Source organism: Tachypleus tridentatus, chromosome 7 (genome assembly GCF_004210375.1).
Source record: "Tachypleus tridentatus isolate NWPU-2018 chromosome 7, ASM421037v1, whole genome shotgun sequence".
Taxonomy (NCBI): Eukaryota; Metazoa; Arthropoda; class Merostomata; order Xiphosura; family Limulidae; genus Tachypleus; species Tachypleus tridentatus.
This window is the reverse complement of record NC_134831.1, coordinates 82,850,097-82,876,072: the sequence shown is the minus strand read 5'-3', so window position 1 is coordinate 82,876,072 and position 25,976 is coordinate 82,850,097. Positions and strand designations below refer to the sequence as shown.

The following is a 25,976-nucleotide window of genomic DNA, read 5'->3' as shown; positions in this document are numbered from 1 at the left end:
ACAGTTACATCGACATACAACATTCATTTATCTATATTTATATAAATTTATTATTATCACTTACAGGAACGTTACTTATTTGGTCTTATAGTAATTGTGGTTGGCAAAATGAAACACAGTTACCTTTCATCACTACAAAAACCAAATAAACGCAGGAGATTGGCAGACAGACAGATATAGCAGGAAAAAAAAAGAATTATTTGTAAGTTATAATTTCTACATCACTGTGTTGTCAGCTGACTTGAAAGACCCTGGTGTGCGGTGAATGAACTATGTGTTTGTTAACATACTTTCTTAAACATTCATTAAGTTAAGCTAAAGTGCAACCAGAAGTGCTATACTGTACACTACCACCACCAGAGACAAACGGAACACCAATTCCTCTTCTGAAAACTCTAAGAAGAACTTGATAAACAATGATAATTATATTGAGGAGTTGATTCTCCATACTGGACATAACAGATGGACAAGAGTGACTTTATTAGAAAATAAATACCTGAACACAATTCAATAATAGAAAAAAATATTCAACAGTTACCTACATACTGCAGCAAGACTACAAGATCAGCTCTCTCCATTGCATCATTATACAAACCAATAATGTTGTCCTTCAAAACGACTGAAATGTTATTTCACAGAATTTCACATACTTCCTTCTAAACTTGCCAGCAACGTAATGCTGCTTTATAAAGCAATGAGAAAGAGAGCTTATAACTTTAAAAATAATGTGGTTTCGATGCTCGCAGTTCGTATAGAACAGGTAGCTAATTGTACAGCTTTGTAGTTCACAACAAACAAACAAAAGCTCCCCAAATAATGTGTTGAAGGGGACATAAATATCAAGCAATCCAAATGAAATATTTGTTTCTTTATTTATTTATCCATTTTACATTAATGATATTATACGGATGAACAAAAAGTGTTTTGATAAAAAACTCTAAAGTCGTCAGATTTTCGAAAGTTCCGACACTTCAGCGACTTACTTCCTTTAGAAATTTGTCTTGACTCTTAAAACCACTACTTTGACATTTTTTGGTGTGGTCATGGGATTCGTAAACACATTTTCAAAGCGATCTATCTTTGTTATTATCACTACAATGTTTCTACACATCTTCACCATTAACCAGTAGTTTTTAATCTAGTTCTTTCAGACCTCAACATGTTTTAGTGATTTTTAAAGCTTATACCTGGATTTCTAGTGTCTTTAGCGTGTGCTGTTATTTTAACACACTCATGTGCTTATCTTCATTTAACATTTTTTCATTATTAGGAAATTCACCACAAATCCTTTAATATTTTCATTGTAAAGTTAATATTTCAGAATCCCATATCAAATGTGTTAATGTCTTCAGCGTGATGTTCTAAACTTATAACTTATCACCACAGTAATATAACACCTTCACCATAACAACGTTGTTTCGGGATCCCATATAAAATGTGTTAATATCTTCAGCGTGACTTTCTGAATTTAGATCACGCCGCAAAAGTGATTTTAATACCTCTAGTGTGGTCTCGTAAACTATACATTTATTCCAGTCCAATAGCCTCCCGCTAGTACAGTGGTAATTCTATGAATTTACAACGCTAAAATAATGAGATCACTTCCCCTCGGTAAGCTCAGCAGATAGTCCGATGTGGCTTTGCTAAAAGAAAAACACACACACACCAGACCAATAAATATATTTTATATATCTAATGGAATACACCTTTAAGTTTAACAACAGTTTTTTATTTTATCACTGCATTTCGGGATTAACCACATGCATTTCCCTTGGAATCTACACAACTGATTGGACACTCCCACAAGTTCAAACTGGCCCCGGTGAGCTCCAATCGCTTAAGATTTGTAATTCGTAAAAATGTTCTAACAGGAATATATAGGAAAGTTTTTTTCATACCCGTGCGATTACTTATTTGATTCTAAGTAAAATTTAATCATTTTAATGTAAAACATTTCAAAGTTATGAAGAAATATGTTCGTTAACGCCGCAATTCCACGCTAGAGGGCAGCAAGGACTAATGCGAAACAAAAACATTGATTTTTCATATCCTCAAGCTTCGACAACACAGAACAAGTCTAATAAGAGGAGACTTCTATCGTTACTACCCCGTAAGTGGCCGACCTTTCATCACCGTGTAAAACACATTGTCTGAGACAAAAACCATTCATTCGGAACAGTTTGTGTGTTTACCTGAAAAACTGCTCGACCTTTGAATTAAACCCTTAATGTTATTGACTACGTTACAGCTTCGATGATCAATAAAGGTAAGCGGTTTTGAATGAAGAAAAACCAAACAAAAAGTGCGTGACTTGTTTCTAGTTTGTTATATATACATTTGCTGGTTTTTATCTTTCTAATTCTCAATACACATTTTATATATAAAATATAAATAACACGAATCATTTTTTAGGTTTATTGTTGGTTTATTTCTTCTGTTAACTATTATACGACTTCGTTATTTTAACGGTTAAAATATTGTAATTAGTTTTTAACGCTGAATTTCGTCTGAGACCATTTTAGAACTGTCATCGCTAGCTGTTCCTGATTTTAAATCACAGACTATAGGGCAACTAGTTAATATTACCCACCGTCAACTCTTATATTACTCTTTATTAACGAATAGTGATTGCACATTATAACGCACTCTCGGCTGAAAGTGCGAGCATCTTTGATACAAGATCCGAATTCGCGACCCGCAGATTGCGAGTCCTTAACGCTAATGGCCCGGTATGGCTAGATGGTTAAGATGTTCGATTCGAAATCTGAAGATTGCAGATACGAATCCCCGTCATACTAAATATGCTTGCTTTTTCAGCCGTGAAGACGTTATAATGTGACGTTCACTCCAGCTACTCGTTGGTAAAAGAGTAGCCCAAGAGTTGACGGAGGGTATTAATAACTTGCTGCCTTCCCTCTGGTCTTACACTGGTAAATTAGGGACGACTAGCGCAGATAGTTAGCTCTCGTGTGGCTTTTCGCGAAATTCAAAAACAAAGAAACAATTACGATAACCACCAAATCATGCAAGTTTCCTTTTATAAGAAGATGCATGCATGTTTTAGATGTTGTATACCTGTTTTCACACCAAGTACAGGTACTAACATCGGCGAATTTAATTGTAACTGCATTTCGATTTATAATTCAAATATAATTACTTCTTACATGAAACTGTCCAGAACTGTCTTGCGTGTTTTAACTTTTTTTTGGTTATAATTTGTAACTTGTTCACTTTGTACTTTGAAAAATACGATTTATTCTGTGTATTGAAGTAGACGCGATACCTATAATTGTTTATATAAATTTAATTATTATATTATTTCAACAACTCATTTTTTCATTCGATAATTGCGAAAACCTTTTTTTTTTCAAAATTTAATGGGATATTTTTGTAAGGTGAAACGACACAACTTTTGTCGGGATTATACTTCTTACTCCACTCCCTTCCTGATGAGCAGAGCACAGGGAGCCCATTGTGTAGCTTTGTACTAAACTACAAACAAAAATAATATTTTTTTACCGCTAGCAATGAACGTAAAACGTTTATCATTACGAGGCCCATCATGGCCAGGTGGTTAAGGCACTCGACTCGTAATCCGAGGGTCGCGAGTTTGAATTCCCGTTACACCAAACATGCTCACCCTTTCAGCCGTGGGAGCGTTATATATTTACGATCAATCCCACTATTCGTTGGTAAAAGAGTAGTCCAAGAGTTGTGGGTGGTGATGACTAGCTGTCTTCCTTCTAGCCTTACACTGCTAAATTGGGAACTGCTAGCGCAGATAGCCCTCGTGTAGATTTGCGAGAAATTCAAAAACAAACAAACAAACAATACATAACTCCAGCAACTAAAGCTTTTCATAAAATATCAGATAAAACCAGACATTAGAACTGTAACTACACATTAATATAAACTTTTATCAATGAAATATATATTAACCTAACATTAGGTATTTGATTCATATTCTTCCTGTTGTTTCCACGAACTTTATTGACACAGCTTTTCCACACACATCTTTCAGAGCCAGACTTGTCATGGTGAATATCGAACCCAAGTTGTGATTCCAAAGGATTTAAGGTTCGATCATACAAGACATTCCCTTAAGAGTTCTCGGTAGTCTGTTGATTAGCTGTCTTCCCTCTGGCTGTGTAACTCAAAATTAAGGACTGCTATGTGCGGTAATCTTGATGTATATTTGCGGAAACATTCTAAACAGATCAAATACTTTCTTTATAGGATTTCAAATTTGTTGGCATTTACAATTTTAACCAATCGAATACTTCCTTAGACCTCGTGTAGCTGTGCGCGAAATTAAAACAAACAATTATCATTACGTAAAGAAATAGCGACATTGTATTGATGTCATGCTCGTATTATTTAAGATTTTATCGAATGGCCTTATTAAACTCTTCTCCATTTCGTATAGACCCAGAAAAGTGAAACACGAAAGAGAACCGGTATGGCCGAGTAGGTTAAGGCGTTCAACTCGTAATCCGCGGGTGGGGAATTCGAATCCCGATCGCACCAAACGTGTTCGTCCTTTCAGCCGTGGGGGTGTTATAATGTTACGGTCAATCCCAATATTCGTTGGTAAAAGAGTAGCCCAAGAGTTGGTTTTGATGACTAGCTGCCGGAAGGCAACCCTCTAGTCTTACACCGCTAAATTAGTGGCGGCTAGCGCAGATAGCCCTCGCGTAGCTTTGCGCGAAATTCAAAACAAAAAAACAATGAAAGAGAGCCATGGCACAAAAGAAAAACAAAATCGGTAAGACTGATAATCATGTCAGGTTTATTTGTATGTCAACTATTAATCATGTCAGGTTTATTTGTATCTCAACTATTAATCATGTCAGTTTTATTTATATGTCAATAATAAATATATATCAAAAATTTGCGTGAGATTTTGTCGAAGATTTAGTATCAACCATTTACGTTTTCATAAAGTTACGTCACATTATTTGTAGTAATTAAAAAATCAGGTAAGGAACCAATAAGTAATAATAAACACTTCAAATCTCCCCTGGCTAAGCCTAAAAATTTTCTTCCCGGTTTAATGTATTGAACTTGATTTACTATTGGAAGACTTTTGCATTTAGGAGTTGTGACAGAATATTATTAATTATAACTCACCAAAACCTCTTAATAGATTCGAGTTCACCTCATAGATCAAATATTCTAATGAATGCTTCTTTTAGAAAACAGCGAAATAAAAATGCACGTTACAAATGTCCACATGTCTAAAGGAAAAAAACTGCTTCATTTCTTGCTTTAAGAAGGCCCAGCATAGCCAGGTGGTTAAGGCACTCGACTCTACGTCGAACCAAACATGCTCGCCTTTTCAGCCGTGGGGGAGTTATAATGTTACGGTCAACCACATTATTCGTTAGTAAAAGAGTAGCCCAAGAGTTGGCGAAGGGTGGTGATGACTAACTGCGCTCACTCTAGTCTTACACTGCTAAATTAGAGACGGGTAGCGCAGATAGCCCTCGTGTAGCTTTGCGCGAAATTCAAAACAAGCACTGTTTTGAGAAAATATTAAAATATCAACAATCAATAAAAACGTATAAAATATATATGTAAGAATACCAGGATGAGGCCTTACAGCCTAATTATTTCACACCAGAGATAAACGGTGTCTCCTTCCTTTTCTGATATTTTCAAAGGAGACCAGCCATTCGCACACAACGAATTTTGAGAGCCTGTTTGAACAACCCACACACACAAAAGCTACTGCGTTATAAAGCATATTTAGTTTAGTAAGCCTAATTAGCGTCGATATGATAGTTGTCGTAACGTAAATAAAACAGATATCGTATTTAGTGAAGCGTATTCATATTACACTTGAAGATTAACCTTCCGAAATGTGCATAAGAATGGTGAGTTTATTCCTTTTAAAACTAGTACCCGAAATCAGTTATAAATACATTAGTACAAGTTGTCATTTTATTAAATATATCTGTGTTTTATTTTTCAAACAGTCCATGTTTTTTTTGTATCTGTTAAAAAACCGCGAATCCTTCACATTTTATCAGAGATATGCGTTGTTAAAAGCGATTATAATAATATCAAAAAAATAAATTACTTAGCAGTACGCTCCCCACTGGCACAGCGGAATGTTTGCAGTCTTGGAACGCTGGAAATCGTTAGAGCACATATAATCTATTGTGCAGCTTTGTGCTTAACTTCAAAAAACATACAAATAAGCAGTATATAAGTTGGCTGAAACAAATAAGTCGATTTATATATGTAAAATTGGCTCGTTTGGGTTGAGAAAATAGTTTACGTAGAAGAGCGCTCAACCCAAACGAGCCGTTTTTACATATATATTTTTCTCTACAAGTGGGTTTTCTCGACATCACTGATTAACGTCGATTTATTTTATATCCATTTATTTTAAACAATGGTACTTTACACCTTAAACTAATGTAAATATGAACGATGTGCTGTCAAACTAAACTCTGAGTGTTTGGTTTTTATATTATATTCTGCATATACAGTTAAATTTAGGGTTAATGAAAATACGTTTTTATCGCCAAGGCCACTCACTCTACTTCCCATTTCATCATTCGATATCTAATCGTATATTATTGTTATTTTAACTTGTATTATTTTCAATGCAAAAAAGCACAATGGGCTATCTACCTTATACCAGTCTCAGGGTTGGAGCTCCGAATTTTAAGGCCATAATCTTATCGATTAGCCACAAGAGGGCAATACTTTAGTCATCGAAACAATGAGCTATTTAAATTTTTACTTGACGGAAAGACAATGTTTTACATGTCGAATGTCAGCTGCTGTAGACCTATCTGCGAGAAAGAAAGCTGAAGCTAAATGCACGTATTTGAACATGTTTCTGATGTTCAACGTACATGAAATTACGGCCCCCCAGTGGCTCAGCGGTATGTCTGTGGACTTACAATGCTAAAAACCTGGTTTCGATACCCGTGGTGGTCAGAGCACAGACAGCCCATTGTGTAGCTTTGTGCTTAATTCAAAACAACAAAAACAACAGCATTCAATTAAGATAAAAAAATTCCACAGCACGTTTTCTCCTGGAGGTGAAAAGGGAAGTAAGCATGTGTGGTTGATACCAAACAAGGCTATAATGTGTGTTCTTCTAATATAAGAAGGTCCCAAAGGTACTCAGTTTTGTTTGAAACAAACTTTGCGGGATTGTAGTGTTACTAAAAACATTTTTTTTCCTATTTAATTTGTGCTTGTTTGTTTTAGCTTAAAGCCACAGAATGGACTGACGAACATATGATTTTATCATTATAAGTCTGTAGAGCTATCACGAAATATTCACAAATCTTTCAGATTTCAATCTTAAATTATTCATAACAATTTTTACTTACTTAAAGTAAAATATTAATATCACTATAGGTTATATTCTAGATATATGGTATTATTTAAATTAATATATATATATTTACGAGGTCTGTTCAAAAAATACGCGGACTGAAGTCATAAAACAAAATGTACTTTATTTAGAAGTTACAGGTCTGGGACCCCTTCAAAGTACTCTCCTCCCCAATGCACACACTTATCCCAACGGTGAAACAGTTGTTGAAACAGTCCTGGTACGCTTCTTTTGTAATGTCCTCCAGCTCCTTCGTCGCATTTGCCTTAATCTCGGGAATCGTCTCAAATCTTCTACCTTTCAAGGGTCTTTTGAGTTTGGGGAACAAGAAAAAATCGCAAGGAGCAAAGTCAGGTGAGTAGGGGGGGGAAGAACAGTGATCGAGTGTTTAGCCAAAAAATCACGAGTTCTGAGGGCTGAATTTCGCAACAACGCGGTGCATCTTCAATTTTTCGGTCAAAATCTCGTAACAAGATCCAACTGATATCCCACACTCTTCAGCAAGCTCCCTGACAGTCAGACGTCGATTTGCCCGCGCCAGAGTGTTAATTTGGTCGACGTGTGGGTCGTCAGTTGACGTGGAAGGACGTCCAGGACGCTCATCATCTTCAATGGACTGTCGACCATCCTTAAAACGTTCATGCCACTTGAAACATGCTGTACGATTCATAGCAACATCACCGTAAGCCGTGTTAAGCATAGCAAAAGTTTCAGTCGCAGATTTTCCAAGTTTAACACAAAATTTCACAGCAAGTCGTTGCTCCTTCAGGTCATTCATTTTGAAATCCGCCAAACGAAAAAATCGCACTTCACTTAAAACCGCGTAGCTAATACACAAATGAAGATATCTACAATCGGGAAATGGCGTCGTAATCAGCTGATCTGTGCGAACCTAGCGACACCAAGCGGATTCCCCTGGAACCAACTGGAGCCGCGCAATTCAAACAGTCCGCGTATTTTTTGAACAGCCCTCGTATATATATATGTATATGTGTGTGTACTTTTCTATATGGAATCCAATTCATATCTGTACAGAAATTTGAGCTTATGATACAAAGTTGGAAATAAATAAGCTGCGAGTAGCATATGTTGTTAGAATAATAAAACAATAAGTTAGAAATAAATTAGTTGGGAGTAGCATATGTTGTTAAAATAATAAAATAATAACCTAGAAAGAAATAAGGTATGATATCATATGTTGTTAGAATAATAAAAAAAATTCTGTATCGACCATCCTTTAATAGTTCGATATTTAGGAAAGCCAACATTGTCATGTGTTATTGTTTTAAATTTTCTAAAAATTATATTTTTGTCACAATTTTTCTTGAAAAATATTAATTTTAATAACATATTATAATCTAATAATACATAACATTGTAATAATTCACTACCTGTAGTTACTGAGAAAACATACAACTTTATATTCCCTTCGAAGTCATTCCATTCATGTGAGACCATAACCTGTTTCTTCTCCTACACATAACTACATGCTACTATTCTTTGTTTGTTTTAGAGTGTTTATAAAAGGCTACGCAAGGGCCATCTGCGCATACCCGTCTCTAATTTTGGACTAATAGATCTATAGTGTATAGGCAGCTATAGCCAATAGTACCCAGGCCAACTCATGGGCTACTCATGTCCGACTGAAAAATCGAATTCGACCTTCATTCTTACATTGTGTCAAAGAAAGAAGCAAGTTTGTGTGGCGAAGAGACACGAACCATGAACCTTCCCTTCCTGTCTGACGCTCGATGATGATGTTTGCTCTCTTTGTTCTGACAAATGTTTCAATGAACTAAATGAACTAAAAAGTTTCTCCTCTCTTTCTTACTGACAATATTTTAGTAAAATGAGACTTCGGAAACTACGGTACTTTTGAAACCAATTTGTTTGTTTTCTTTTCTTTTAAATTTCGCACAAAGCTATCTGCACTAGTCGATCTTAATTTAGCAATAAAAAACTAGAAGGAAGGCAGCTAGTTATCGCCACCCATCGCCAACTTTTGGGCTACTCTTTTAATAACGAATAGTAAGATTTTCACATTAACTAACACTCCACACGCACACACATCTCAAAGGACGAATATGTTCGATAACAGGGATTCGGACCGGTGACTTTCAGATTCTGAGTTGACCACCATATGTTATGGTCTTAAAATAAACCTGTTAAGTAAAAACAGGCTGGATATATGAAGTTCTGTTTTGTTTAAAAATCCAAACATTTGTTTTTGCATAAGAAAAAAAATATGTTTATGTATATGAACAAAGAAAACAAAGCCCACAGTTTGTTTCTGGTGGAATTTAAACTGAATACTTTTGTATGAAAACCAGCAATACTGCTATTTATCTATATTTAACCTTCAATCACTCCAAGAATTCCAAATTTTGCTGATCCCAAAGAAACACTAAAAGAAATAAAAACATCGAAACTTATATTTCTTTTAACGGTAGATAATTCTTTATCACGGCGGAAGTTTCAGAAGTGTTCTATTTCATTGTCGTTTTTACGATTTTGCTTTTATTTTTTGTTAAGCTATAAACTCTTCAGGTTAATCGCTGAACCACCAAAAAAGGTGTTTTTATGAAGCGCCACGATTCTAGTAAAAGCAATACAATATATATATATTTACATGCTGTTATTTTGTTGTTTTGAATTAAGCATTTAGCTACACAATGGGCTACCTGTGCTCTGCCCACCACGGGTATCAAAATCCGGTTTTATAGCTTTGTATGTCCGCAGACATACCGCTGAGCTACTGGGGAGCATATATATTTACAAATTTTGTTCAACCAATTTTAATTCTATTAAATAAATAATATATTTATTTGTTTTGAGACGCTGCCGATCAATCATGTTATTTAAATAATGTAAAACCGATATTCCAAAGTAAGGAGAAATCGAAATGTTCATTTTCTTCAATCAATTTCATTTTTATTAAAGAAATTAAATATTTATTTTTTCGAGATGTTGCCAGCGATAAATAATTTCGCCGAAAGGGGGCCAAAGGCCTCTCGGAGGAGTCGCCAGTTTTAAATATTTACACTACCCTACAGCAACAGTAGTTGTACAACAGAATTTCACAAAACAACTAAAACCACGTATGCACAAATGTTAAAAGGAAACAAACCCTCAAAAACAGCAAAAACAAAATAATATTACACAATAAAACAACACCTTAACACAAACACAAAAGTCACAAGAAAACAACACCACACTCCCAGAAACAAACGCTAACACACCTGATAAAACAAGCCTTATGACCACCATAATCAAAAACATATTCACAGAATTTATAACAGAATATACAAAACTAAACCAGACAACCAACTGTATTGATATGTTAATTAACATCCTGAAAAAACACATTACACCTCATATACCACACATAATAACAACACTTACCGGATACATGATAACAACATAATGTTCACAGTTGTATATATCAACATCCAATGTGCAATAGCTTCCAAGAAATACGACATCGAAGACCTTATACAGGAAACTAACCCCCACATTATAATAGTAAGCGAAACTTTAATATAAAATAACAATAGATTTAAAATACCAAATTACACATCAATAAGGAAAGATAGAATAAACAAAAATGATGAAAATAGAGGCATTATGCTGCTATATAAAACGGAATTATCAGCTACAGAAATTAGATCGAGCAGTAACAACGAACATGTTACTGTGGATATTCTGCCAAGAAACAATACAAAAGTAACTGTAGTAAGAATATACTATTCACCAAATAAACAACTAAACATAACATTACTCAACAACAGCTTTTCCCACAACCATAACTCTATAGTTATTGGAGACCTAAATTGTAAAAATGTCAACTTTGGATGCAAATACGCAAACAACAATGGAAGAAATCTCTTACAGTTCACAGATGATAACAAAATAGTCTTACTAAATGATACTACCCCTATACACATAGCGTATGCCATTAACTCCAGTGACATATTTGACCTGTGCCTTTGCACATATAACATGAGCCAAAAACTAATAAAATTCCAGGTGGGAAAAAATGTTGATAGTAATCACCTACCAATATATTGTGTCTTCGATCTCGCCCCCCATAAATATTTGACCTTCAGAAAAGAAAAATTTAATTACAGTAAAGCAAATTGGCGAAATTACAAACAGGAATTAGACAACCTTTTACCTAATAAAGTTATAAAAGAAGTTAAAACCCATATCGAAATGGATAATTACTGTCAAGCAATAACGGAATGCCTTCAGAAAGCAGCCAAGAAAACAATACCAAAACAACACCATAAAACAACAAACAACACATGGAAAACCACCACAGAAATAATCACCTTAATCAAAAAACGAAGACAATTAAAAAGATAGTATACGATAACAAGAAACAAAGAAACAAAAACGCAAATAAACAATATTAGAAATCACATCAGAACACAAATAAAATAACAAAAACAAGATAAATGGGACAACTACTGCTCAAAACTAAATGATAAAACTGACCCGAAAAAATTCTGGACACACCTTAAAAGTCTCACCAACGATAATGCAGCCGCAAAGAAATATCCCGCACTCGAACACAATAATACAATTGCACACACAAATAAAAGAGAGCTGAAGCTTTCAAAGCTCAACTTTAAAATACATTTAAAACTCATTCTGATCCAGATATGAATACATACCTCGACAATAAAGTCACCAACCATATACTAAACAATAAAAAACAATTTGAACCAATTTTCCCAATAAGCATATCTGAGACAAACACAAGACACATCACACACTATGAAAACTATGACGACACGATACTAGTGAAAGAAATATCCCAACAAGAACTTCTGATAGCAATAAAAAGCACAAAAAACAAATCTCCAGGTGAAGATGAAATACAAGCCATCCTTCTAAAAAAGGGCACTCCGAAATTGTTTGACCACCTAAAAACACTTTTATCTTTATCCTCAGGATGCATCCCAGTTTCTTAGAAGCTCACTAATATATTAATGTTTCATAAGGAAGGAAAGCCAGCTAATAAACCTAATAGCTACCGACCAATCAGCCTGACCAGCTGTATAGGCAAAATTCTCGAAAGAATAATTAGTAAAAGACTCTCCATATTCTTGGAGATACCATCAAAATTACCAAATGAACAAAATGGATTCAGGAAATATATACAAACAACAGATCATTTAATTAGATTAACCGAAACTATAATAAATAGCTTCGTTTGTTTTTTGAATTTCGCACAGAGCTACTCGAAGGCTATCTGTGCTATCCGTCCTTAATTTAGCAATGTAAGACCAGAGGGAAGGCAGCTAGTCATCACCACCCACCGCCAACTCTTGGGCTACTCTTTTACCAACGAATAGTGGGATTAACTGTCACATTATAACGCCCACACGGCTGAAAGCGCGAGCATGTTTGGCGCGACGGGGATGCGAACCTGCGACCCTCAGATTACGAGTCGCACGCCTTAACACGCTTAGCCATGTCGGGCCATTAATAAATAGCTTCAATAAAAAAAGAATGTACTGTCGCTTGCTTCCTTGATATCGAGAAAGCATTTGACACAAAATGGCACGATGGTCTAAGGTTTTGAATGAATGAAAAGGGCTAACGCATGGAATTATTCGCTGGTTATCTAACTTTTTGGAAAATAGAAAGTGTAGAGTGAATGTAGAGGGAACCTTTTCCGAGTACTTTACTCCAGAAGCTGGTGTCACTCAGGAGGGTTGGTTAGCCCTATACTCTTCATCATGTATGAAAACAATATGCATTTGAAGAACCCTAATCATGGATTCTCTTCACAGTTCGCTGATGATGTGGCAGTCTGGAAAAGTGCCGCAACACCCATAATAGCAGCCACTAACATACAACCGCAACTAAATAGAATAAGTGAATACTGTCAAAAATATAGAATAAAAATAAACACAGCAAAAACACAACTCGTAGTCTTTACGAAATTGACAAAACACAAAAAACTACAATCTAAAATATATATATGAATGATACACTATTTCAGACTGCCACATCGGCAAAATTTCTCGGTCTGACCTATGATTCAAAATTAACTTGGATTAATCATGTAAACGAAATTAAAAATAAAGTCTGGCGGAGAACCAACTATGCTAGGAGTCTAAGTGGCAAAAACAGTGAAGCATCTAAAGACAACATACTAAAAATCCACAAAACATATATTAGATCAGTAATAGACTACGTAGCTTTAGCATGGATAACTGTAAGTGAGAAAATAATTAAAACCAAACTACAAACAATCCAAAACACACTCCTCACAACAGCATACAGAGTTCCAAGAACTATATCATCTCAATTCATACAGTGTACTTCGATAAAAATTGGATAAAAAACGAATTACTATGCGAACTAGATAGGTACCTCATACATGATGAAGTTAGTCCTAAACATCTCTCCCCGGTCAATATATATTTTAAACATTAAAAAAATAACACATATATATATATATAATGAATAAAAAAATTAAAAAGTACCACCAACAAACTTGACATCTTGCTGATAGGGCAAAATAATACCCATATATGTATCACAATATATGGACATTGCCCTGAAAAGGGTCGGAGTAATATTCAGTTTACTCTGACCCAAAAATGAAGTAACTACCAAATACTGCAAGACCACATAAGTACGGGGAGGAGGAAGAGGTCAAAGAGCACCTGACCCTCCAGGGTATGAACATACCACACCCAAACACCGAGAGAGAGAGAGAGAATAGCAGTTGTTGTCTGTTTGTCAGCAAGTAGACACTGAAATACCGATACGTACACAGGTCACCAATCACGAGAAGAAATAAGTGTTCTGTACTGTGTAAAACAGGACACGCGAGCTTCAAAAGCAGAAAATAAAAATTTCGTTTCATTTACTTTCAGAAGAGAACACTTTTAGGGACCCAGCATAAGTACGTCTAATTTCGTATTAATATACAAATGATATTCTAATGTAATTAGAAACAGAAGTGAAAATTTTCAGTCATTTTTAATTTCATTAGAGAAATAAAATATTTGTTAGCGTTAAAATGTCTCCAGTGATTCATAACGTTTAATTACAATAAAACCGATAATCTTGCACAGTTCACAATTTTATCCTTAGGCAATGCTGTATATTAGTAATGTGTTCTTATGCTTTGGTTTCTTTGTTTGTTTTGAATTTTGCGCAAAGCTCCTCTGTAGTTACATGTGCTAGCCGTTTCTAATTTAGTAAGACTATAGGGAAGGCAGCTAATCATCACCACCCATCGCCAATTCTTGGGCTACTCTTTTACCAAAGAATAGTGGGATTAACCGAACTTTATAACGCTCCCACGGCTGAAAGGGGATGTTTGGTGTAACGAGGACAGGTCGTCAGTGAAGCTTGTTTTTTCAAAAATTATATTTTCAAAATACGTGTACTCTGCAGTTTTATTAACGCGCTTGCTACTAATTGTATCGAAAAGATGATTTAAAATCTAAGAAGCTAAACACCACTGAGGTATGATGATTTTTGTTTTTTGATCCCAACTAATAAAAAAATGTGGAGAGCTCAGATAATTTCCCATGCGTTCAATTTAGTCAACACAAAAAGTATGTCACAAACAGCTTTCAATAACAGCGGTGTTCGACAGGCAACACACATACTGGAAAAAAATCGAGCAATGTTTGAGATATTTCTGTTTAGTGAGGAACCTATTGAACTGAATAGTTCATTTGAAAATACAATACACCAACTTTTACAGCAGGCAAGTCCTGATTTTAATTAATACAACGTTTCGATCCATGGTATCGAATCATAATCAGGTAATAGTTTCAGCTATACAAGGCTGTTTATGTTAAAGTATAGCGAGAGTGTTAAATTATTTCTAGAAGCAAAATTTGTCCCCGCTTTGGTTATGTAACTGTGCAAATCATATACTGAGGAGTTCAATTGTTGTATGTTAGCGATGGCTGTACTATTGATTGATGGCTCTACTATTATTAGAACCTTATACGTTTTTCTCGACTATTATCACCTCATGATATTTCGTAGTAGAATAAGTGCAGACTGTTTGTAAATTTAGCCGTCAAGGACGTATATTGGCGCTTTTTAAAGTGAAATTATTGAAGACTGTATTGTAAAACCAGAGTAGAGAAGAATTAGTCTTGTTAACTGTGTTCTAAACTAACGGAACTATCCTATGTAGAGTTTTGAAGAGAGAACTATTTAAAGATATGGATGCAAAATGTGATAACTAATGGTGTAATGTCAGTGAAATTATCACCGATTGTGTTGTGATAACAGAGTAAAGAATAATAATTCGTTTTTTCAAATTTTGTTCCAGCACGAGTGCACTTTGACGAAAATAAACAATTATCTAAAGCTTTGGATAAAACTGTGGTAAGTAATTTTGTACATACCCTTCGCTTGTTTTGATATATTATATAAAACAAGTGTACTGTGTTGCTGTTTATTTATTGTTGGCATTTATTGTCAACACATCACAGACACCTATAATATAGAATACGGCCCACACGTGTATAAAACCCCAGGCAATCAGCATTATACAGTGGTAAAAAGATGTGAACAACAGATGATGTCTGCCTATATATGCACAGTTTAGTGGTAGAGAAAGTGTTGCACAGTTTAGAACTACATTATATAACCGTGTCGACCGGCATTGATAAGTGGAAAGAGAGGTGAGCAGCTTGAGCTTAACTATGGCGACCTAGAAGAGTTTGTTAAATAACAAGATCTAGATAGAGTAAAATCTAAGAGAGAAAAGAGAGAGATACGCAGAAAGGAGAATAAAACAGACTGGAAATATAGAGACAGATAGATTAAAACCACAAATTGAGCCTTTCAAGCCCACCCATCAGGGAAATAAATAACACAACAATTACAATGGGGTTAAGGCCAGCTGACCTAAATTATCTAAATTTGATGCACAGAAAGACTATATGATGCTTTCCTAAAGAATGTTGAAAGATTTGCCCGAAGTTAGAACTGGGAAAAAGATGATTGTGTAGTCTGTCTCAGCTCACTTCTCACAGGAAAAAGCTTACAAGTATAAGGTAAAGTTGGTAGAACAGTGTACAACAGTCATTAAGGGAGTATAACTGGCAAGTCCAACAATAAGGAGTTAAAGTCATATCCAGGGGTGGCTAATCAAAACCGGATGCCACCAAAAGTAACAGGAGGTCAACAGTTAAATGGCTGAAGAGATGGTGTACTTGTTATAAAATGAGAAGATTGTGTGTAAGTGCAAGTGCAAGTCTGTCACCAGTAGGCCATTGCAGAAATCTCAATAAAAAGTATCTATAGTTACCTACAGAGATGACGCTGAAAAGAAACAAGAAAAAATCGAGAACCACCCTCTATGCTGCTGCCAGAAGAAACAGAACAGAGACAACTGGTTACATTCACCACAAGAAGGAAGTGCTATCACCATGATTGAACAATGAATGATTGATGGTCGTCTCAAGTTAAGAAACGTGTCAATAGTGCCGGTTGTGAACACAGCATGTGACAAACATCGAACGATTTCAGTAAATCACAACATCACAATATTATGTTGGGACAAGAAAGTGAAAGTCCTATGATACACTGGATGCAACAGTACAGTAGTGAGACCCAATCTAGTATCTGATGACCACATGACAGGCAAAGTACATCTGTGTGTGTTGATTGATGGAAGAGTGAGAAAGTTTCCCATAGCAAGAATCTATGACTTGATGATTAACAATACATCAAGCAGTAGAAGTTTGGAAGAATAAGACAAAAAGGAGACTGATGATGCATTTGTTGTTACTGCAAGAACTGGTGAAAAAAGGCAAAAAACACATGAAGTCCCTGCAAGTTTCGAAAGGCGACATCCCGAATGTAGGTCTACGAGAACTGAAGGAAGAACAGAAGAAAATCCTTTCCCTGCAGAAACATTGGGATAGTAACTGGAAGAAAGTAGAGCAAAAGACAAAGGGGAAGAGACATACAGATTAGAAGAGCGAAAGGAAATGCTGTACCAGATCTATCAAGGCAGTTCTACAGAGAAAATTATGAAGATCACAGTACAAACAGAATGCTGGACTCAAGCGATGAAGCTGGCCCAGAAATTAATTGTAGGAGGACACCTAGGAGCATAGAAGACAGTAAATAGAATCCCCAATAACTTCCATTGGCTAGGGGTCATCAGAGCTGTGACCAAATTTTGCAGGTCATGCACATCTGCTAAAGGAAAATGCCAAGAGGTAGCCATGATACCAGTGGGTGAGATGTCTTTCATAAAAAAGCTTTACAGCAGAGTGGCCATGGACCGTTAGTACCTGTATCTGACAAGATCAATCGTTAAGAGCTGACAGTAGTTGAACATATAACATATTACACAAAAGCTGTAGCACTGCCAAAGATAGAGACGAAGAAAGTGGAAGAAGCCTTCCTAGAAGTGACCCAGTTTATCTCAGAACTGATACAAGAAGTGTCCAGGCTCATCATTACTATGTAACTCTCTACCACCTTGTACAACCCCAGATGTGATGAATTTTGTGAGAGAGTCAATGGAGTTTCAAATTCCATACTGAAGAAAATGTGTCAAGAGAAACCATGGAAAGGTACTGCAAACTGAATTATTTGCTTACCGAGAAGTCCACAAGTGAGTAGAGGATTATTGAAATATAACACCAAAAGTTAAATACACCTACTGTAAATTATACGACCCACAAATACGTAAAAACCTGAAAAGGAGTTACAAAAATTGAACGTAACTGTTTCTTGATGACAATGGCCTGATAGCATCAGTCAAGTCCCTCGCTGGTATAGCGGTAAGTCTACGGATTTATAACACTAAAATCAGGAGTTCGTTCCACTCGGTAGACTCAGCAGATAGCCCGAAGTGGCTTTGCTATAAAAAACACACACACACAAACACCAATAGTCAAAACGTTCTAATCATACCATCCTGTTGTGATAGTTGCTGTCAATGTATTTCTATTAAAGTTATAATACATTAAAAGACAATGATGATACTTGTAACGCATTTTTTGCAACAAAAAGTGTGTTGTTGTATTTATTACATTTTCACGAATAAATAACCAGAAAATACTTATCTAATTTCATAAGTTTGTGAAAACAAGCTAAAATCTTCATTCGATATCTCGTTAGTGTAAGCATAGTTGTAAGTGTTAATTAATATTTGTAATTAACTTGTAATAATGTCAGTGTCATGCTGTAGTAAAGGTGATTCAACAAGTGAAAGTTTAGTTAAAATTAATACGTACTTAGAGAGACTTTAGAGTGATGCATTACAATTATAAGGTTCTATAAATGTTATTCTAATGACAAAAGAGATTCATTATTATGTACATAAAAGGTTAGTTGGGTATAGTAAAAAAGCCATATTGTAACTGCCACAACACATCATAATTTCCTGCTTTAATGGCCTGTAATCACCAAACACTGCCAACTCTTGGGATACTCTTTTACTAACGAATAGTGGAATTGACTGGCACATAATAACGCCCCCACGGTTGAAAGGGCGAACATGTTTGGTTTGACTGGGCTTCGAATCCGCCACCTTCATATTGCGAGTCGAGTGCCTTAACCACCTGGCCATGCCGGGCATTGTTGTTTGGTATTAAGCATGAAACTACACAAAGGGCTGTCTGTAATCTGGCCACCATGGGTATCGAAACCTAGTTTCTAGAGGTAGAAGTCCGCAGATAAACCACTTTGCCACAGGAGGGCGTATATTATTACGCAGAGTAATATTAACCAATTACTATGTCAAATGATGTGTTTGGTTGTCGAATTTGACTTCTCTTTGAGGTCCCTCCGTGATAGCGGCCCCAAATTTTCAAGTGATAGGCTAAGGTAACGTCAGTTAGTGAGCACCACCATCCGTTAGTTCTTACCAGCCCGAGCACTTAGTTTGATAATCACTCTTATAATGTACTTACATGGCCAAAGCACGGAACACGATTTGATCTTTTAGCGACAAGAGGACACGAACTACTACACCTCAGGTCCACACTCACAATTGGAGCTCGCTGGGTCCTCTGTCGAATAGTTTAGGAGTAAAAACCCATCTATGTTTAAGTTAGACACTGCACGTTCTTATTTAGACAAGTATTTTATTTGTGTGTGTGTATATATATATATACATATGCCTATAATTAAACGAACACAATATTTAATCCTCACATTCGTAAGGGCAAATGTCAACTCTGGATAAAGTAATTTAAGCCACAGCTTGACACAAAATGTTAACCCTAAATTTTGGAATTTTCGTACACGCAAACCAAGAGATGAATAATAATAAGAAATTAAGCGAAATGCGTGATGGTTTCAGAACAGAGTTTTGTATACGTATTGTTACGAACTTTGAGATAAATGAGAGGTTAACACTTGTGATAATTACATAACAACGTATAAACGTGAGTAACATTTCACACTCAGAAAGAGTGTACCTATTCAAAAGTTAACTTCTAATATTGTGAGAAAAGTCTAAGTAACTGATAGATAGACAGAACGAGATGTCTGTTTGCTGAGTGTAAGCCTAAAAACAGAGATTCATACTTGAGTGAGAAAAAGAGAGATGCAAAGCAGTAGTCATATAAAGTTATTTGGAAAATAATTAAAAATAAAGGTGCTCTCTAATCAAATTCACCAGATGTGGGTTATCACACAGGCCATTAACTTTTACAGCTAAATTAAAGTGGTATGTCTCCAGAAAGGCCTAACGGATTGCCACGAACTTTGGGATCATAGTTCAAACTAACATGAATTTCTTGGTATATGTTTTAGTTTTGGTGGCGCTGCAATAACTTGGAATTGTATCACTTCAGAACGGTCTGGCACAAAACTAGAAATTATTGCACAAGATAAAGTTGATATAATTTGATGAATAATTTGGAATAGGGGGCGTTACAGTTAATGAGTTGCATAAGCATGCTGGCATACTGCTATCGATCACAGTTGGAACCAAGATGTACGGTCACAGGAAGAGTTCAAAATGTTCAGCACCATTTTCTTATGTTTTCCATTATGTCGCCGTCACTTGAAAATTATGCAGTTGTTAAGTGAATCCTTTAGTCTGTTCGTCTGGTTTCAAACCTGCACCATATTTACTCACATTGTCAATTTCAACTTACCGATTCCAAAGCACACAAGTCAAGAAATTACATATGTTTTAGATATAACTTGTAGGTACAACCAAATTACGGATAGTGGTCATGTCATAACATGTAGGTAGAATGAAATTAAAGATATTGGTCATGTTATAATATTTATACATGACCAAACTACGGATGTTATTAACGCCCTCTCATGTAAACTAGACTGAACTATGAAATTTCTTCATGTCCTAACACGTGAACAGTACTGACTTTTGAACACTGTCTATTTTTTTTACTAGCTTTTATTCAAGAACTGTCCTTCAGATGGTACCAACTTTTTTTAAATGCCAAACTTTAACAGAGATATTCTTCAGGATATTTCTTCCATACTTTGTACTGCTTTTCTTAAAAACAGTATGTAACGTATTTATCATTATACATTTATTTTAATACCTACGCTTATTTTAGTATAGTCTTCTTATTTCACTGTGACGTACATTGTTGGTTATGTATTGCGCATGTTCCCAAAATTTGTAGAAGGTTTTTGAGAGTAAGAATCAACAATATTTGTTTTGCGAAAACGTATCAGCGTTTTCGAACATTGTTGAAACTTCGAGAAACTCGCATGATTCGTGAAAAAAGCGGCTAGAAGAAAAATATTATTGATCAACTATAATTTTGATTAATACTTATTAACAGGAAGATTACAGAATTTGACAGGAATCATTTATAGTTTTCAAACGTTAAAAACTGTTCAACTTCAGTGAATCAGCTTCGGAGGTTTGTGGTTCTACGAGAACATAAGATATTTTCGCCAGCAAAACTTACGAGTGCTTCAAGATTAGCCATCAATCAAAAAAGTGTACAGGTTTATCAACAAAGAATTAATTTGCTCTCTGAGAACGTCGAAAAAAGTTTCAGTTCCAGACTAGTTATGATAAATAATAAGACTTAGTATGGTTTGTAAGTTTGTGAAACTCTTGTATACAAGCCATCATCTGCAATGACTATCAGTAATAACCGTTATTATAAATTGTGTTATTTTATAGTGTGTGTGTTGTTGTTTTTGTATATCAAAATATATTTGAGTTAAAAATGAAAAGTATGTGTATCATTCTTGTTGGCAAATATCATAAATTTAATAAGTATTAACCTCTAAATTAAAATTAAAATATCTGATTATCTGAAATAGTAATACGTAACGTGCGTAGCATAATAAATCGGAGACTCGTCTGGGATAAATTATAATATTTAACAAACAACAAATAAGAAATATCCTATATTCTCCTTACCATACTTTCTCCAGGCTTCAGGTTAAAGAGTAGAATGTCCAAATACTAGTATGTATGACATCTTTCCCCGAATAGAGTGTTATGGAAAGAAACAACTTCGTAACACTCTCATATTTGTGTGTTTATCTCAATTTACACATTGAAAGAAAGATGTGACAGAAGCTGCTTAAACTGTTACCCAAATCTGTTTTGTATTAGTATTTACTTTAGGTAAATTGTTTAATGTTGGCGTTTACTGGCTATTTGTAAGAAAGTTCAATTTTTTTTGTTCCATACACCCTGACCTCAACCTACTATATGAAACTACTTACAGATGTCTGTGCCCAACAATATTAGTATTATTATTATTTCACTTTATTTTCATCACGTGATCTACTATTGACTACTTCTGTTCATGTTGTTTGTATAACGTTACGAACGAAAGGTTAATTTTATCCTTTGTCTGTGAGGTTGTTTTTTTTTACTCTGATCAATGAAGCAGACTTTAATGCATATCCGGACTGATATATAAACATTAACTTGTTTCACGTAATAATTTGTGTTTGCTATACAGTACTAACTAAAATGTATTAATAGCTAACGATGCTATGTAAACCGTTAGATTTTATCTCAAACAAACGCAATTATCTTATTCTGCATTTGAAATTACTATGGAACACTAAACTATATGTTAACAAAGTCCCTCGTCTCAACTATTTTTTTCATGTTTATATTGTGGCCAATTGATAATGAAGTGATGGTCATACAGCTGGATCTTTCTTTCTTTTTTTCACCATCACCATCAACTATCCCCCCCCTATTACCCCTTTAGTTCCAGCTGAGTTAACGCTTCATTTCACGGCAAACAATCGGATACGAGTGAGTTTTTTGTTGTTTAATATCCTCAAGATAGTTTTATTTCGAATAGGTTAACTTGGCAAATTGCCAAGTCAAATTCGGTTACGTTTATTACCATTACTGTAAGGTGATGTTTTCTTTCTTACTTCATTCCAAAGAATATCTTAAAATATAACTTGCAACCTTTCATGACTAGTGTTATGTAAATACTCTATATTGAGTGCAAAGCTCCAACTACCACAGTACTATAGTCAGGGACGTTCATGCCCATTCTGGTAGAATTCAGTAAGTGGGGCCTCAAAATAGTAAACTCAGAAGTAGATTAAAAAGCCTAGCATCGGAGGTCCTTCCATAATTAGGCCCCTGGCAATTGCCCAGTTTGTACAATAAGTAAGACCACCTATGGCTACAGGTTAAGTCTGACCAGATGTTTGTAAGTTTTATATTACACAGTAACAACTCAGATTCTCTTTACACCAAATCACATATAGTTCTGCGATGTAGGTTTCATGTCACAGGTTTCGTATTTCAGATTACAAGTGAACATTTTCAAGATGGTCAGCCCAACTCGTTAGAAGCAGCTAGAACACACAGATAAACTCACATAAAGGACAATGGACCTTATATAAAGTGTTAGTTCAGACATGTGATTTTATGAACATTATACAAGGTGCTAACTAAGACATCTGATTTTATGAGGACTATAACAAGACCAGTAAATTTGAATGACTTAATGGAATGTATACAAGTTTATAGTTTTGATGTCTGACTTTGTGAATATGATTACAAGTAGCTATTGAAGACAAGTGTCTTATGGAATTTATATAAGATGCTAGTTAAGACGTTTAACTTTATAGACGTTATTAAAAAATGCAACTAAAAATGAGTGTTATAATGGAATTTATAAAAAGTGCTAGTGGAGGCGTGATCGTAAAACATACACTCCACTCAGATACAAAACATGAAAACACATTTTTTTGATCTCTGAAGTTAACAGTCGTCAAAGATTTAGACGTAAGAGTTTGAAAGTAATGTTTACTATTTATACTGTGGTTGATTTATGTCAAATGCATGAACCAACGGACCTACAAAGTTAGGGCTTAAAGCGCCACAATTTGGTGGGTGCGAAATTTCCGTTTCTGTGTAACAATGTGGAAGAAAAGAGGAATGCTCGAGAACGATTTGTTTGTTTGTTTGTAAATTTGCGCAAAGGTAAACAAGAGCTATCTGCGTTGGTCGTCCCTAATCTAGCAGTGAAAAACTTAATGGAAGGCAGCTAGTCGTCACCGCTCACCACCAAATAGTGGGATTAACCGCCATGCTATAACGCCCCCATAACTGAAAGGACGATCATATTTGTTAGGACGGGGATTCGAACCAGCAACTGTCAGATTGCGAGTCAAGCACCACAACCACCTGGCGAGCTTCTTGAAGGGGAGAAGCATAATTAGGCGGGTTTCATATTTCAAACATATTACGACAGAAATTATCTAGCAGACGAACAATAGCTTCTTTAGACCTTGCTTATCTTACAGACAAACCGCAACAACATTTCACAAAGTTTTTGGCTTTCATCAACCAAGATATATTTTTTGTTATTACACAACAGTAAATGTACAAAGCAGCAACAGAGATATTTTTTTTTTCCATGGCTACACAAGAATATAATATGTACAGCAGTAGCTGTGATACTTGACACCGTTGCACAACAATATAATGTACACATAGCAAGAGTGACACTTGATACTGCTACAAAACAATATAGTGTATACATTAGCAACAGTGATACTTTTTTCTGCTACACAACAATATAGCGTATGCAGTAGCAACAGTGATACTTGACACTGTTACACAATAGTACAGTGTATATAGTGCTAACTCTTAATAAGGACCGCCATGGCTTAAGTGGTTAAGACACTCGACTTGTAATCTGACGGTCGCGGGTTCAAATCCCTATCACACCAAACATGCTCGCCTTTTCAGCCGTGGAAGCATTATAATGTGACGGTCAATCCCACTATTCGTTGGTAAAACAGTAGTCCAAGAGCTGGCGGTGGGTGGTGATGACTAGCTGCCTTCCCTCTAGTCTTACACTGCTAAACTAGGGACGGCTAGCACAGTTAGCCTTCTTGTAGCTTTGCGCGAAATTCAAAACAAACCAAAATCTCAATATTAAGGTGAAAATATAAATAACATCAGACACATCTAAAGACCACGTATAATGAAAATAAACGATACTTTACGTTAAACTACTGTTCATACAATTTTTATAAGAAATCATCGCGATAGGAAAGGGGAAAATATTAACATAATCAAAACAATGTAGACAATTATTCAAGGGCGTTGAATAAGTTATGTAATCATACGGACATGTATTCGAATGTTAGCTACACAATCGATACAGATACCACTGATGTGTTTTCCCCCATCATGGAACAAACGACTACCATTCACATTTACCGAATTCAAGTTAGAAAGTCAACTTTCTAAAAGAAGGAAACTTAAAAATTATACTTACTTCCGGAAAAAAAAGTTACAGAAAAATCTTACCACGTTTTATGTGCAGATCTAAACTCACGTGTTGTGTGATCGATATTTTCCAAACATATAATAAAGGACGGACGGCTAAATAACCTATGAATCATCTCGTGTAGTTTAGCTCAGGAAAGTACAGGGGAATTAGCTTGAAATTCAACACTAAAATAGAAATAGAAAATAATCATTATTTTTAGTTCTGTTAAAAATATTTAAAAAACTACTTCTTTGAGGTGGATATGACGGCTGATCAACAAACTTGACGGGTTTAAAAGGTTTTATTCGGAGTTCATTTTCGCGGCAAATAGCTTGTTTGTTTTGAATTTCGTGCAAAGCTACATGAAGGCATTCTATGCTAGCCGTCCATAATTTTGCAGTGTAAAGACTAGAGGGAAGGCAGCTAGTCATCAACTCTTGGGCTACTTTTTTCCCAACGAATACTTCGATTGATCGTTACATTATAACGCCCCCACGGCTGAAAGGGCAAGCATGTTTGGTGCGACCGGGATTCGGACTCGCAACCTTCAGATTACGAGTCGAACGCCTAACTCACCTGGCCATGCCTGGCCTCCTGCGGCAAATAAAACATTTTTAAAAACATGTATGTAGTGCATAACCAATGAAAGTTAGAAGGTTATTTAAGAAGTCATGTCGCTCATTTAAATAAATAATTTACTTCCCACGCCGAATCGCAGGTTTGAATTATGCCACATTTCGATTTCACTTCTTTATTTGCTATATATATATATACACTCAAGGAAAAAAAATATACTTCACCCCTGAAAAATTTAAAGTACTTAAGTTCCAATCTAAAATTATTCTGGTATATAATTAAGGGAAATACATTAATTTCGAAACTCGGTATTC

General features: G+C 35.4%; 1 protein-coding gene across 1 annotated transcript in view; it reads left to right on the top strand.

The window, feature by feature from the left end:
- The first annotated feature begins 2,052 nt into the window (after window positions 1-2,052).
- LOC143256067 (uncharacterized) overlaps window positions 2,053-25,976 on the top strand; it is an 86,865-nt gene continuing 62,941 nt past the window's right edge. The window contains exons 1-2 of the mRNA XM_076512742.1: window positions 2,053-2,266; window positions 15,681-15,736. Coding sequence (XP_076368857.1) covers window positions 2,254-2,266; window positions 15,681-15,736 — 69 coding nt within the window. The 5' untranslated portion in view covers window positions 2,053-2,253. The remainder of the gene's footprint in view (window positions 2,267-15,680; window positions 15,737-25,976) is intronic.